The sequence below is a fragment of the Anomalospiza imberbis genome, chromosome 9 (assembly GCF_031753505.1).
Source record: "Anomalospiza imberbis isolate Cuckoo-Finch-1a 21T00152 chromosome 9, ASM3175350v1, whole genome shotgun sequence".
NCBI lineage: Eukaryota > Metazoa > Chordata > Aves > Passeriformes > Viduidae > Anomalospiza > Anomalospiza imberbis.
This window is the reverse complement of record NC_089689.1, coordinates 10594925-10609639: the sequence shown is the minus strand read 5'-3', so window position 1 is coordinate 10609639 and position 14715 is coordinate 10594925. Positions and strand designations below refer to the sequence as shown.

The window sequence follows — 14715 nt, the reverse complement described above, 5'->3', positions numbered from 1 at the left end:
TATTTTTCTTGTACAACATATAGATATTGTTACACAGAGCATAGTGACATTGTATACCGTCTTTCCACAATATACAGGTTGATTATAAAATCAGTCAGATCTCATAAGGTTTTTTTTTAATGTTGTACCATTCATTTTGCTTTTTTTCTGATTTTGCATTAATCAGACTATTGATGACTCATTTACATAAGTATTTCAAAAATTTAATATTACAAAATGTATGTTGTTCTGCAGAGTAAAAATTATGCTCTATATATAAGTAGTCGATCTTTTTAAAACTATATTTTACAAGCATCAGCAGGGTTGACAGTCTAATACAGTAATACATTTCTTCGCAGCTGAACTAATGAGTCTCCTGGCACAGCTATCAAATTAAATTTATAAGACTCTCCACCCTTATTACAGGACTAACTGCAAAAGCTAATGCTTTGTGGGTTATAACAAGAAGCATTTCAAAATAAATATGGCTTAATTGCAATTTATGACAATGAAGAAGTACCTTAAAAGTATGCTGTACGTATGGCCCAGCTTCTTTTTTTGGGGGGTAATGGTTGACATTTCCAAGTATTATACTTATGGTTTGGTAATACTAACCATTTTAAACACACCAACAATGAAAGGTCCAGAGACTGAGGAAACAATAATGTTTTATTTTATTTTCCCCAGATATGCTTCAGCTCTAAGAAATTATCTCTGGGAGAAACCCTGCACTTAATGAATTTTATTTCTTAACATATCTAGGGAAGCGTCAATCACCTTCCTTTGATAAAGACATTTGGCTTTCATTTTTACAACCCGCTGATGGTAAACAATCACAGTTTTGCTCTCAGCCCCCTTAAATTTCAAAACAAAATACCTGGAGCAGTAGGTGATATTTCAGCACTCTTTGCATAGGAACCACTAAGAGATCCCGCAATGTAAATTTCCCATTATTTGCCCTCTTGGAACATTCCTAGTTCAAAGCAGAAGAAAGAATAAGACAATAGAGCTAGAAAATAAACCTATTCAAGTGATACATATGAAAATTCAGTAACATATAAGCAACTATCTGAAGCTTGTGGTAAATAGTAGCAACAAAATGAAGAAAAACAGTTGGTAAGCCAAAACCAAAAAAGCCTGCACTTAGTCACATGTTCTCAGATGTTTCAACATGCATGAGAGCGTAGAACAAAGGCAACAGAAATTAGGTATTCCATACAGCTAAAAAAAAAAAAAAATTCCTATTGGGGAAAAAAAACCCAAAAGGTAATCATGGAAACTACTGGCCAGACAGTCTCATTTCAGCACTTCACTGCAAAAATTGTGGAGCAAGTCCTCTTGGCATCAATATCTATGCACATGTGGAAGGTATATGGGAATATCCAGCATGGATTTACCACAGTTTCATCTCTCACAGTAGAGTAATATCCAGGTCGGGATGTTATGCTCCAGGTCTATAAAAGCTGACTGAATTATGAGGCTCAAAAAGTGCAGTGACTGATGTTTCCTGCACCACCTGAGGGACAGCTGCAAACAAGAGCTCCTCAGGGCTCTGTCCAAGGCCACCTCCCCTTTAGTGCCATTGGCAAAGATCTGCAGCAGAAGACACAGGACACCCTCAGCAGGCAGCACAGCCCAGGGTGCAGCTGACACCCTCAGGGCAGACCCAGCACAAACCTCACGTGAAGACCACAAGGCAAAGATGAAGTCCCTTACCCCGTAGGCTCCAGCCAGGGACATGCTGACCCTGAGGGCTCAGGAGAAAGCACCATGTGGTCCTGGCAGACAGCCCTGAGGCTATGGGACAAGGGCTTGTGCAGCCTACAGGTCCCTCCCAGCCTGCGTGATCCTGCAACTCTATGTTCCAGCTGAGATACGCTGATACATGGAAGGTCACCACTGATGGTCACTTCCTGAAAGAAAACACTAACTCTGCCAATGTCGGTGGCAAAACTCCCTTCACTTCAGGACCAGGATGTGCACTTTTGTACATGCAGCACATTTTCATTTGATCAGAGGCACCAAAAGAATGAAGGGAAACACATTCACTCACCAGTCCAGCTAGTTTCATCATCATAAAGGTTTTGACTTCAATGAAAACAGCACATAATCACAGAAACACATGGTATAAGGTGAATACATATATATACATGTTAAAAAATACTGATACCTCTAACTTCAATTTAACATCTTCTTTTGTCTTAGAGATATTGTCTAAGCACGATATCGCTATCTCCACTTGACTGCAGTACTGTCCATAAATAACCAACCTAAATCAAAGCAAGAGAAAGAATGAAAGCAACGTTTGTTTATTTAAGAACAACCCTCGATCATTTTTCACAATCCTTGTTTCAAAAGGAGCAGTGCCTATATGAGCACGGATAGAATTTAACCATGTATTCAATGGACCACATGAATGAATGAAGACTATTCAGGAGAACAGTTTTGCTCTACTTTCAAAATAGTCTAAAATCATTGCATTTTCCTTTAATAGTTGCATATATATAAATATGTTCTGATAAACACAGGATTCATTTAAAAGCAGCAGAATTTCTGTTAAACAGAACAGTCTATAGTGTTTACAGCAATGGAGACTTCCAAGGTTGTAATGAATAAATTCTGGAGCACAGGCCTAATAGGATTAATTAGAACCATCCTTTAAAGAACTTGTCGGTTATCCAAACTGATCTGTCTCCAACATTTTCTATCAGATCTGAGCTCTCTGATCAAAATAATACTGTATGAAATCTCAAGAAATTTTCACTAGATGTCAAGTGAAGTAATGCTCCTGAAGGAGCCTGGTTTTACAACAGGAGTTTCTTGCCTCTCTGTGGAGTGCTTCTTTCTGCTAGTCCCAGTGCCAAGAGTGCTCTCTTCTTTCACCTTTTCATCTATTTCTTGAGGTGATTTCTTCTGTATGCTTCAAACCGTTTTTTGGTGGATTCCCATGAGCCTTCCACTGAGGTCTCCTAAATTTCTTTTTCTCTCACATAACCTTTACCCTTTTTTAATTTTTTTTTTCAACAATAAGGTGATGACAATTATTTAAAACTTACAGTTTCTGATTTCTTTTAAACACTGTATGGTTCAGATACTGCATCAACCTCTGTTCCCTTTTTTTAATACTATAAATTTGGTATTTCTTCTCAGTGTCCTTTGTTCCTCTTTTAGCACACATTTCAGAACAACTTTAGAAAGATAAGCATTTTCCAGAACAACTCTTTTTCCCCTGATTCCATCCTACAGCAGCAGAAATTGTAACAGCCTGGGAAATAACTGTGTCCTGCTGCAAACTAGAAGCTGAGACAGAGGGTCTCTGAAGGCAGGACTGTTTATGGGCAGTCTGGGACACCCCCCTCCCTCGGAAAACTGTCCCATCTAACGTTCTTTGGATGCTGCTGTCCAGTTTCGCACACACCAATTATTACTGCAATAATCCTCCTCCACCCTGAAGCAAGCTCAGTTAGTTCCCTCAAGTCTTTCTTAACTCTGCTCCCAGAAGGACTCAATTTTTAACCAAAACCCAAAGGTTACTTTAAGATAGGTCATCAACGTAGCCAACAGAACAAGTGTTCTCAACCAAGTACCACAGGCGTGTAAATTAATCTCTATAGTCCAACAGCTGTCAGTGCTGGCAGAAGGAGAATATGAAAAGGTGGGTAAAAAATTGGCAATTAGCCCACAGGGTATGGCATGTTGCCACAGCTATCCTGTTATCAGCTTGGCTGCTTTTCAAAGCTTGAAGGCAAATGGTGTTTGCTTTACTATCACACCTCTGACTCAGGGTAAAGCAAGACCATAGTTTCTTCTCTCTTACATATGCTGTTTCTTCTTTCCAGTTATGACCTCTTCTGTTTTCTTTATTCTGAAATATCCCTAGTAAGTCTCTTTTTTTAAATCTCTTAAACAATACTAATAAATGTTATATCTGGGATTATGTGCATGAAAAAAACTGTTGTGCAAAATTTAAGTTTTCTTAAAAATATATTTGTTACCTAAGTAAAAATACTGCTGAAGCTGGGCTTAACAAGAGTGAGGGCTCATAAAACAATAGGTTGCATTTTGACTTCCAGGCTCAAAACACCAAAAGTAGTTTGATAAAGATACTTACTTTGAACTTAATCCTGTTTCAGAAATATTCACCAATTAAAAATACAGTAAAATACCCAACTGAGCACATATTAGCACAATTAGTAAGAATGCTTATATCTTACCTTTCCTTGTAGTTAATAAAAATTTGATATAGGTTCTGATCATTTTTGTTAACAATGGAATCATTGATGTCCTGTGTAAGATTCCTGTGAATTTTCACCAAATCCTTAAAAACAGTAATGGGGAAGGGAAGAGCTTTGTAAAAACAGAATTGCTTAAAGCTTTGAATATAAAAATAAATTATATTATGTTAAACCCACTCATTTAAATAAATTGGAAAAGAGATCATTTGAGAGTAGAATCTAATTTCCAGGTTTGGCACATCTCCTGTTTAGTGCAACAAGAAAAACTAAACTCCAAGAACTACCTATCAGAGACTAATTTATTCTAGCTTGGAATGTGCACGGTTAATACACCTTTATTTTATAATGATAATTTTAAAATTAAGCTAGTCAAGTAAATGCTTTAGTGACAAGCTGAAGTAATGATTCTTGTCCATGAGCTGTGAAAAATTAGTTCTATACATTACATTGGTCGATTAGTGATGTCCTAATGCTAAATTAACTGCAATCATAATGAGTTTCCCAATACAGCTAATGTCTGAGAAAAAGAATATTGCAGAAAGATTTGCTCTTTGATTACTGTTGCAACTCTCCTTGCTTATACACCATCATACATAAACTATAGGAGACTGTATCAGCTTTAACACTGTATGGACACTGTCAGAGAAGTCACAAGAAATTAAGTCAAAACAGGTTAAGAAGTTTTGAAATCTGGGTAACTGTAAATAGTATACAGACCACTGGAACTGTTTAACAGAGCAAGCCACTGAAGATGATTTAATGCAAGAAATTATATACTACAAAAATAATATTCAACATTGATTTGTGAACTAAGTTAAAACATTTCACTTCACACTGATGAAAACTAACAGTACATACAAGGTCAATCACATCACTGATGAGGGTGCAGAGTCTTGAAACAGATCAAATTTAGTTGCTAGCAACTGTATGGCCTTATCCTTAGAATCTTATGTTGCAGTACACAGACATTATTACAGAAATGCTTCCCAATTAGTGTACTTGGAACAGGAGCACTTTTTCTAAGGAGCACACAGGGACTCAGCTAAGTAATACCCCTGAAAAACAGCGTAATGCTAAGGGGACAATGGGTCTTTTTGGATTTCCATCTCTAATTCAAGTTTTAAACTAAACTAATGTAACATCATTTGAAGTTAATCAATGTTCCAACAGTAACTGTTACACATACTTTCATCTCTCTCTGTATGTCCATAAAAATAATTCAAAGGCATGCACGGGTGCACATATAAGTGCATTTATATATGGGTGCACACATAGATGTACATACAAATGCATATATACACAATATAGACAGACACATACAGATGCAAATATAGAGCCATACATTCACTTTAAATAACAGAACTTAGAAATGTAAGTGCCAATGAAAGGCACTCTCTTTAGACTGGTGAGTAATTTGGGGTAATTGGTTTTTTCCTTCAAAATGAAGTATTTTGATATCAGCAGTTGATCCAGCAACAATCTTTTAGAGTCTATTTAGGAATATAATCACCCTAAGGAAGCAATCCTTCACCACAGCCCCTTAACAGAAGAAAATCCATTCTGTTCTGAGAACACAGCACTTGCTCTTCACATCTCACTTTGCTGCAGAGCTCTGTGTAACAGCTATTTTTAGTTTAAAACAAGCTTCCACTGCCCTCCAGCCTTCCTGCTGAGGAACTGCCACACAGACAAGGTCTGAGCAGAGAAAGCATTTGCAAATATTTTTGGCTTAGGCAAGTCCTGTATTTCTTTTAAGGTTATTGGATACCCATGAAATGCTCCTGGAGTTGGGAATAAGCAGCATCTTCTAACAGCAGAATACTGAATGCTGATAACAAAAAGGAATATAAAGCAACCCAAACATAAGTTTACTATGTGTCTCCCTAGTCTAAAATATACAGGTTTTGTTCTTTTCAATCTTATGTGATCTCATGCAATCCTTTAACTAGTAGTGAGTGGGCTGACCTCCCTGTTCGTGCTTACAGCACTCAAGCCCTTTCTGTACCCTTGTGCAGTGTTTCCATTGACTGGAATGAGGTCTTTCAACAAAAGTCAGTCAATATGCCTGGGCACACAGAGCCTTAGGAAAGAGGTTTACAGTAATGTAGGTAGGATATATCATGGCTTTATTTGCAATGAGTAAGAAATACTAACGCAGGACAGAATATAAATTTGTTTTCAAAAGCAAAGGGATCTCTATGGGGAGCTGATGTAATTCAGGAAGACAAATTAGTTACTGATATCTGTGACAGTGTTTTGGACTAATATTCAAAGTGGAGGACATGAAAGCAATCAAGAGGTTGAGTGAAAACTTCATTGAGGGAAAAATATGGCAAGGGGTCAGGTATCATCCACATAATAACTGTCATAACTTGCCTTCTATGAGGATGATGCTGGAACAGCAAAACATTTTTACAGACAGGCCAGGTTCTCACAGAACAGAACAAAATCCCCAACACCGCCTCCTATAACCTGAGAGCCTGTTGGACATGCGAGAGATGGCCAAACCAGAGGTGATATTTTACAAGCCATAATAGCTTGATGCGGCACATGGGCCACACTCTGGGGACCCTTTCTTTACAAAGGCCTCATAAAAGAACATTGCTTTCATTTGTCTGTGTTGAGGGAGGTTTCAGACCATTTCTGATGTCTTCCTTTAAAGTTAGACAAAGTAAAGACATGTTGATCTCTTATCAACTAAAAATACATGTAAATTGTCATACTGTTTTGAATAAGCTGAAAATAAATGACACAAAGTAGTAATCACAGGAACCACTATTGTTTCTGTCAAATAGGAGGTTTCCTAGATGGTTCACAGATGATTTCCTTATCCTTTGTAGCACCAGATTCTGAATCCAAAACTGTGAGTTGTGTTAACTTTCAAGTGTGTTCAATGATGTAAGAGCCAGGGCAGCTACAAGGACTCGCAGAGCAGCTACAGCTAGTCAGTATACAGTGATAGGTAACTTAGCAGTCACAACTTTGTACCATCATTAAAATATCAGCATTTGTTAGAAGATAATCCATTTCTAGAAACTATTAGCATTTAAGGGTCAAAAATACTGCAGTTTATAACAATTCACTATCTCACATGCTAATACAATTTATCTTACCTTATTCCCTCAAGCAGAAAAAAATAAATTGGTAACACACATCTTTTTTTTATCAACTAATATCCACATAAACTCATCGTGCAATGCATTTCAAATAATCATTTTGTGCAGTAACATGAATATATCACAATCAGCTATGAACCTCATATCTGTTCATTAAAAAAGTAATTACTCACAGGAATGTTGATGAAAACAGTATCAAACTCTGATGCTGACAGAAACCTTTTCAATGGCACCATGAAAAACTGAAAGAAAAAATTATATATACATTGGCTATTGTAATTCTATCTTCGAGACTGCTATAAAAATGCATATTCCAAGTCTGTAAGCAGCATCTTACTTTCTCAATCGATTCCAGAGTTTCAGTGTACTTCTCCTCAGTTTGCTTTATTTCAGCAAGACAACAGCTTCTTATGTCATTTTCAGGACATTTCTGCAATTACAATGGAGTCAAGTTTAAGTCATTAACAGGCACCTAATGGATAACAAACAGTTTTATTTGTTTAGAATTACACAATTAGGATAACTGTTTCCTGAAATTCTCTGAGTATTGCAGCCTCCAAAGATGACAGAAATAACCAAGAATATTTTAATGTTCAATTAGCTGATGACTTCAGTAAAATCATAATCAAAGTAATATTATGAAAAATTAATGTTTAGACATAAAACACTGAAGTATCAGAATGTACTTTGGAAGCTGAAATACGAGGTCACATTTAATTTACATCCAGACTGAGAAATCTTATTTAAAATACTCAGCAGTTAATAATTCTATTAAACTTAATGGGGCTAAATCACGTAAGCAAGTTTGCATTGCCATAAATACTGGATTCAGTCTAATCCTTGTACTTATTTACAGTTTTTCCCCTTTTATTTCTCAAGGGGAGCTTCCTCTTCAGACACAAGAGGAGTATGTCCTCAGATCAAGAAGTGCAGTGACCTCACAGTTCAACTGTCACATATGTATGTGTGTGTCTCCAACAAGACCCTGGATTTTTCCATGTAAACCATCAGACACATAAGACATGGAAGTAATTATCAGTAATTACATGACTCCATAAAAATAGTTTACAAGCACTCTTAGCCAAGATAGGATTTACAGCCTTACAGCTTCAATAAAATCCTATTTCAAATAAAAGAGTAAATAACTGGGAGATGATATGGAACCGTTCATGTCTCGCAAAGTACAGAAGCTCCGGAGATATTAGAGGTCAGCGTGGAGGTTTGACACAGTAACTGGATAGGTCCTTGCATTTAGAAGCACTAACTAATCCAAAATGTTTTCTCCAATAACAATAAGCAGTATCTTAACAAGCAACAGAACTACAACATACTTTCTGAAGCCTATTTATCAATTTGCAACACCCTTCAGCATATCCCTGGTTGTATCGTATCTTATTTTCATCCAATGAAGAGAATTCCTATGCTGTACATAGACTAGATGACTAGATGTTGTTCAAATACAGAGCGAGTCAGGAGTAGGAATTTAGCACTCTAGTTCCTTCCATTCAGAAAAACTACTTTTAGTTTTTGAACAAAAGACTTTTCTCCTCTAGGAATAGCAGAATTTCTAGACTGAAATTTTGACATTTAGCTCCGCGTATGTTCAAGAGTTAGACTCCTTCCACTCCCTCTCTGCTGCCAGTCTGACACACCTGCTAAGCACAGCACAGACTGAGCCCCACTTACACTGTCCATGAGCCACACACAGCTCAGCCACCTTAGAGTGGGAGATGTATTCCTACCACCTCAACTACATACCAAATTGCAAATCACACAGGTACATAAAGCTTGGTCACTGATCTCATTTACCCTTCTCTCTTTGTCTCCGTGTCACTCTACAACCAGCTCCTACAAGCAGTACACAGCTCCTCACTCTCATTTACCAGGAGCTGCAATTTCAGAAACTACTCTTTTGAAAACCCAATTTGTGCAGTTCTTCATTTTCCCACAATGACCAGTAAGGTTCTGTCTTTATCAGATGCAGACACAAGTAACCGTTTTGCAAAAATGCAGTCATATAAGAAGAATTGTGCTTTGTGAGCATCATCATGGCCACGCTCATCTCAAATTTATTCCCAAATTCTTTTGTACAGGGAAGGAGACACTGTCACAGTTAACTGTAGGTAATTAATCTCTATAAAGTATTAGAATTGGACATTATTTTGACTTTCAGCTATGTTTTACCTTTGGCTCAATACTGGCCAAAATGTTTGCAGTATTTTCCCCATTACAGAAGTTGCTGTATTCAATAGTTTATTTCCATCTGCAAAATTTGGGCATTTGTTGTTCAGCAGTACTTACATGAGTGATGCAAACAAATCCTGGCATTCCAGTTAAAACCATTCACTTCAGTTTTGTGCTCACCTAACCCAAAGAGATCACTAACACAGACACTTTTGGCAAAAATTGACAAGACAATTTTTCTATCCACACTGCAAACATCTAGAATTTGAGTGCAATAAACAAAAGGAAAGAGGGAATAAGAAACAATGTGTGATATCAGTACAGGTAAGAAAAGCTGCCTCTGAAGTTTAGCTACTCCTAGAGCAAACTTAGTGGAATAGTTTACTTTGCAACATAATGACAACCTAATGATCAACAAAACCTACATGGTTGGATAAACAGGAAATTAATTTGTTTGAAACAATTCTCAGTTGTCCTTGTTAGGTTAGTTGTCCAAACTATGGCTGAAATAGTATTATACACAATTTCACAAAACTGTAACAATTTTGAACGTAGGACACTTTCAAGTAAGCAATTCAATTAACTGCTCTTAAAATAGCTGGCAAATTTTACTACTCAAAACTATCAAAGTAATTACCATATTTAATTTTAAAATCACCTTTTTTAAAAAAGCTTACTATAGTTAATTTTTTCCCTTTTAGCCAAAAAGGCTGCAAAGTCTCACATAGAAGATAATGCTCCGCACATGACAACTCTGGATGGAGCTGAGCAGGAGTGTCAGTGAAACTATCTATAAAGACATAATTTGATCTTTCAAAAAGTTAACTGCTATTGTTCCAAAGCAGCTAGGAACTGGAAAACATACAGGTTGCTGTGCTGCTTCATCTTTCATTAGGTCTTCATAAACTTCCCCACCTTCATCTTCTCCATAGACACAATCATACAACTCCTCATCTTCCTCAACACCAGTTTCACTGAAAAGACAAGACAAGAAAAAAAATGTGCAGTACAGACAAAGCACCACCAGCTTTGCAAGGGACTACTCATAGGAGAAGGTTCTACAATAAACAAACAGATTAATTAATAGAATATCTAATGGAAATTACTCACTAAGGGAAATAAGGTCCATTAATTAATTTTCTTTTCTCAATTCATTTAAAATAAATTTTACAAAATCAACATAATACTGAAGACTAATGAATTTAGAATCACATGGGAACTAAACCAGCAGCAAAAGGAACACATCAAGACAGTTTTGTCACAAGCTACTATCCAGCTGTCCTCTTCTCCCTGACCCTTTTCCCTCCACATCCAGTGAAGAGGAGTTGCCTTCTCCTTACTGCCTGGCATCCCACTGCAATGGGATGTTGAGATGCTGTTACAGGTCTTCTCCCTGTCTGAAGAAAGGACTACCCAGGCTAAAATACACCAAAAACTGCAGAGCCAGCACTGAGGCACTGTAACTGCACATCATAAACCAGAATCTGGATCATCTCATGCAACCTCCAGGTACACAAAAATGAAAAAAGGAACCAATCAAAGTAAAAATCAGATGGTTCAACAAAACTGAGTGTGCGCAAGTGATGCCCTCCAATTACCCAGACATAGAAATAAAGCAGAAAGTCAGTGCTCAACTCTGCCCTCAGCTAATTCAGCTTCATTACAGTCAGCCCTGCTAGAGTGTTACCTACTTTGTGCTAGGACTGTATCAAGCCTATAATATCTTTCACTCCTACTTCTTAAGGTAGGTCTACAAAAAAATTCTAAAATATATTGAAAGCAGTCGAGTCACAATAACAACATAGAAACTGGATCAGATATGCAGACAATTTTGAGGTTTATCCTGTTGGAAAACAACACTGAAATCCTTCAGAGTAAAAACCAACAGGTTAGTCCAGCATTTCAGTTCCCACCAGCAGTGATGCTGTGTTGGCACTTCACATTAAACACCGGCAGCTGTCAGATGCAGCACAGACACCATTCTACCACCTCTGCTCCACGGAACAAAAGCTGGCAAAAACGCAGAGTAAGGACAGAAACATTTAACTACAACAGCTCTTTCTGACAAAAAGACTTAATTTTAACCACCATTTAAACTCAGGGACAATTAAAGCAACTTCAAATAAACTTAATGATAATTGAGGGAAACTAAAAAATGTGGGCTATTTGCATTATTCACTGGCACATTTGTTTCTTATTCTTGAATTGCTTCTTCCACAATTGAGACAGCATGCAACTATTACATTTCTGTTAATAATTTTCATAATTTGTTGCCCAAGAGTTACAAATCAATTTCTTTGGTATGATTTGTTAGCTTTTTTTTAATGAAAACTATCTCACAATGCTGAATTTACATACCCATTTAAGAACTGGTGGAAATACTCTTTTCAAACAGTCATAATGCCCCCATGTCTAAGAGATAAGGACACCTTTTGCCCACTTGGGTCCCAGAGGAGACTGCAACTCCTACCTTCTGCACGCTCTGCTACACAGAGTGAAAAGCAATTATCTATGAGACAGTCAGTCAGCTGCAGAGACGACAACAAGCTTTGCAGGGAAAGTGGTAAATTGAGCAATGCCAACCACAGTGAGGTTTTCCTTCTTTATAGGCACTCAAGAAACAAATCCCTGATGTGAACAGCAGCTTTTTCCCCACACTGCAGCAAGTGACGTGCAAGGAGTGCTGGTGAACTTTGAGCCTTGGAACCATGAGCCCTGACCTGGCTCTTGTCCAACATGATTCCTCATGGATCTTGAGAGATCCCAGCCATAGGACACAAGAGTATCCTGACAACCCTGCAAACACTTACTCAGAATAGGTAAATGCACTCACATTAACAATTTCACTGACTTTAGGGAAAAGATCCACTTGAATTATGATCCAAACATTCATTTTCTTTGCTAGTTCAAGACAACTTCCTTACAAGTGACATTGCCATCTTCTGAAAGTATTCTCATAGTATTGACAGGTAACTTAGAAATGCATTCTTTATTTGCTTTGCTACACTCACCCTCTATTAAATATGCTGCTTTATATACACAAATGTAGCATAATAAATAAGTTTTCATAATGAATTCTTCCTGATCAGCATAATAACTAACAAAATATTTACAAATTAAATAAATATCCCATTTTCATTAAAACTATATATTCTACAATGCAATACAAACAAAAGCATGCAACTGAAAGACAAAAATCTGTAATTATTATATTTACAACGTACTCTATTAAGTCAGGAAGACCTTTGTAGATATCTTCATCATCAACGCTTTCTTCTGTAGGGAAGGGCCTATAGAAGGAAAAATAGCTTTAATTACAGACACCACTAGCCTAGTCATAGAGTGGATTTCTGTTTGGTTTCCAAAATTTTCACACAGATTATTGTATACTAATGTGCTTATATGCCCCCCCCCTTTCTCTGATGAGCAGTCTGTGAATTTATACTTCATTATGTGGATTAACACTTAATATAACAAAAACCCTACTGGACACAGTTGTTATAAATCACCACTAATACACATTATTGACATTTTTCAACTGGAAAAATCATCAAAACTTTCAGGTTAGGTCTGTTTGGGGGATTTTTGGTTTCTTTTTGAAAACAAGATCTCACAAACTTGGGCAACTTTGCCGATTTTTTAGAATCGAGAAAGAAGAGCAACCCCATTTGTCTTTGCATAAATCAGCACTGCTTCTCTTGACTTCTGACTCCTGTGTCAGGATTATCACACAAGTTCTGCAATACCAGCTGCCCTCTGTTCACCTCCTGTTCCAGCGTGAGCAGGACACATGACTCGGGCCCTTCAGCAAGTGTACCAGAGGTAGCAGACACCTTTCTAACTCCTCGGAGGTCCAGAGCCTTGCACAGCTGCCCACCTGGCACTCTGGCTTACAGCTAGAGAAGTTCTCAGCGGGGGACGCAGCCTATACTGCCTCTAACAACTTTTCCAAGGAGCATCCCACCAAGAGGCATTACTGCCACCATTCCCTCCGGCAATAACGTACCTTATGCCCGTGCCTAGCGCAATCGGAGTGCGGGAAAGCTTTGAAAGTGTTTCTATCACCTGCAGAAGAGGAAAACAAACTATGATTAGTTGTAGAACAGAAGCAATGAAACATTTTGTTCTCTATTGTGTCATTATCAGAAGCACTACTTCAAATGAAATTATATAAACAGAGACAAAACCTGGCTGCGCCAAACAACTGGCAATTGGAGCTGGACGCAGTCGCCATCAAGCGCTGTCCCAGGAGTGCTCGGGCTCTTGGGCAGCCGCCGGCGGGAGCGGTTTGGGCAGCAGAGGGAGCCAGAGGCCGCGGCAGCAGAAGCCCGGGGCTGGGCGGCGGAGGGGGCGACCCAGGGCCGGAGCTCCGCGACCTCGGGGGCCAGAGCTGAGCCCTCCCATCGGGCAAAGCTGCACAGAGGAGCTCGGAACCCTTCCTCACGTTGGGAATACGGCAGCAGTCTGGAAAACCTCATCCTAGAACACTCCTGTGAGCGCTGAGGTTACGCACAAAGCGAGGGGGAGCATTAGGAAGCACAGAATACAAACACAGTCACATATATGGAGTTGTTTTGCTGGCAATTGAATCCATACAAGACCTATTTGACTCTGCCTGGCAAGTCCTCTCCATCATAACTATTTACTCGTACGGAGATATGCAAGTCTCATTTACTAGATAGAGAAAATGACCCAAAATGACACCCTGCCTGAACGTCCATATTTCCAATGACAAGGTTTCCCCTGAACTCCTACTTAGAAGTTTCAGCCTGTATCTTTCCAATCAAAATGCGTATTAAGCTGAAGAGAAATCTCCAAAGAAGCTTTTTATCAGCAGTATCAAAATTCAGTACAGCAATTCTACATTTGACAGGCATTTGGGAAGAATCACTACAATTTCTGTTGTTTATTTTTGAAGTTCTAATTACAAGACTACCACAACCAAAAAAGAGAGTTAAAAGTGCATCTCTCAAAGGAAGGAAAATTACATGTTTACACAGGAGAATGACAAAGTAAAAACCACAGAGAAATATCACAAACTACAGCTTAAACTGAAAAGCCTCCCTAGTGAATAATATTTCATAAGCAGATGAGCAAAATTAAGAATTAATGTTAGATTAATCCTGTGAAAGCAATATTTGGAGTTCATTTAAACTGCTGTGAAAATTAATGCCATGAAAAAAAAATCTCGTTTTGCCTTA

At 38.0% G+C, this 14715-nt stretch overlaps 1 protein-coding gene across 4 annotated transcripts in view; it reads right to left on the bottom strand.

Moving 5' to 3' along the window:
* The window catches only part of VAV3 (vav guanine nucleotide exchange factor 3), a 149306-nt gene that overhangs the window by 83391 nt on the left and 51200 nt on the right, over positions 1–14715 (bottom strand). For all 4 annotated transcript variants that reach the window (XM_068199659.1, XM_068199662.1, XM_068199661.1 and 1 more), the window contains 8 exons: positions 13521–13579; positions 12739–12804; positions 10380–10488; positions 7668–7760; positions 7504–7572; positions 4194–4297; positions 2150–2249; positions 857–952 (listed from right to left, as the gene is read on the bottom strand). In XM_068199659.1, the coding sequence (XP_068055760.1) occupies positions 857–952; positions 2150–2249; positions 4194–4297; positions 7504–7572; positions 7668–7760; positions 10380–10488; positions 12739–12804; positions 13521–13579 (696 nt within the window). The remainder of the gene's footprint in view (positions 1–856; positions 953–2149; positions 2250–4193; positions 4298–7503; positions 7573–7667; positions 7761–10379; positions 10489–12738; positions 12805–13520; positions 13580–14715) is intronic.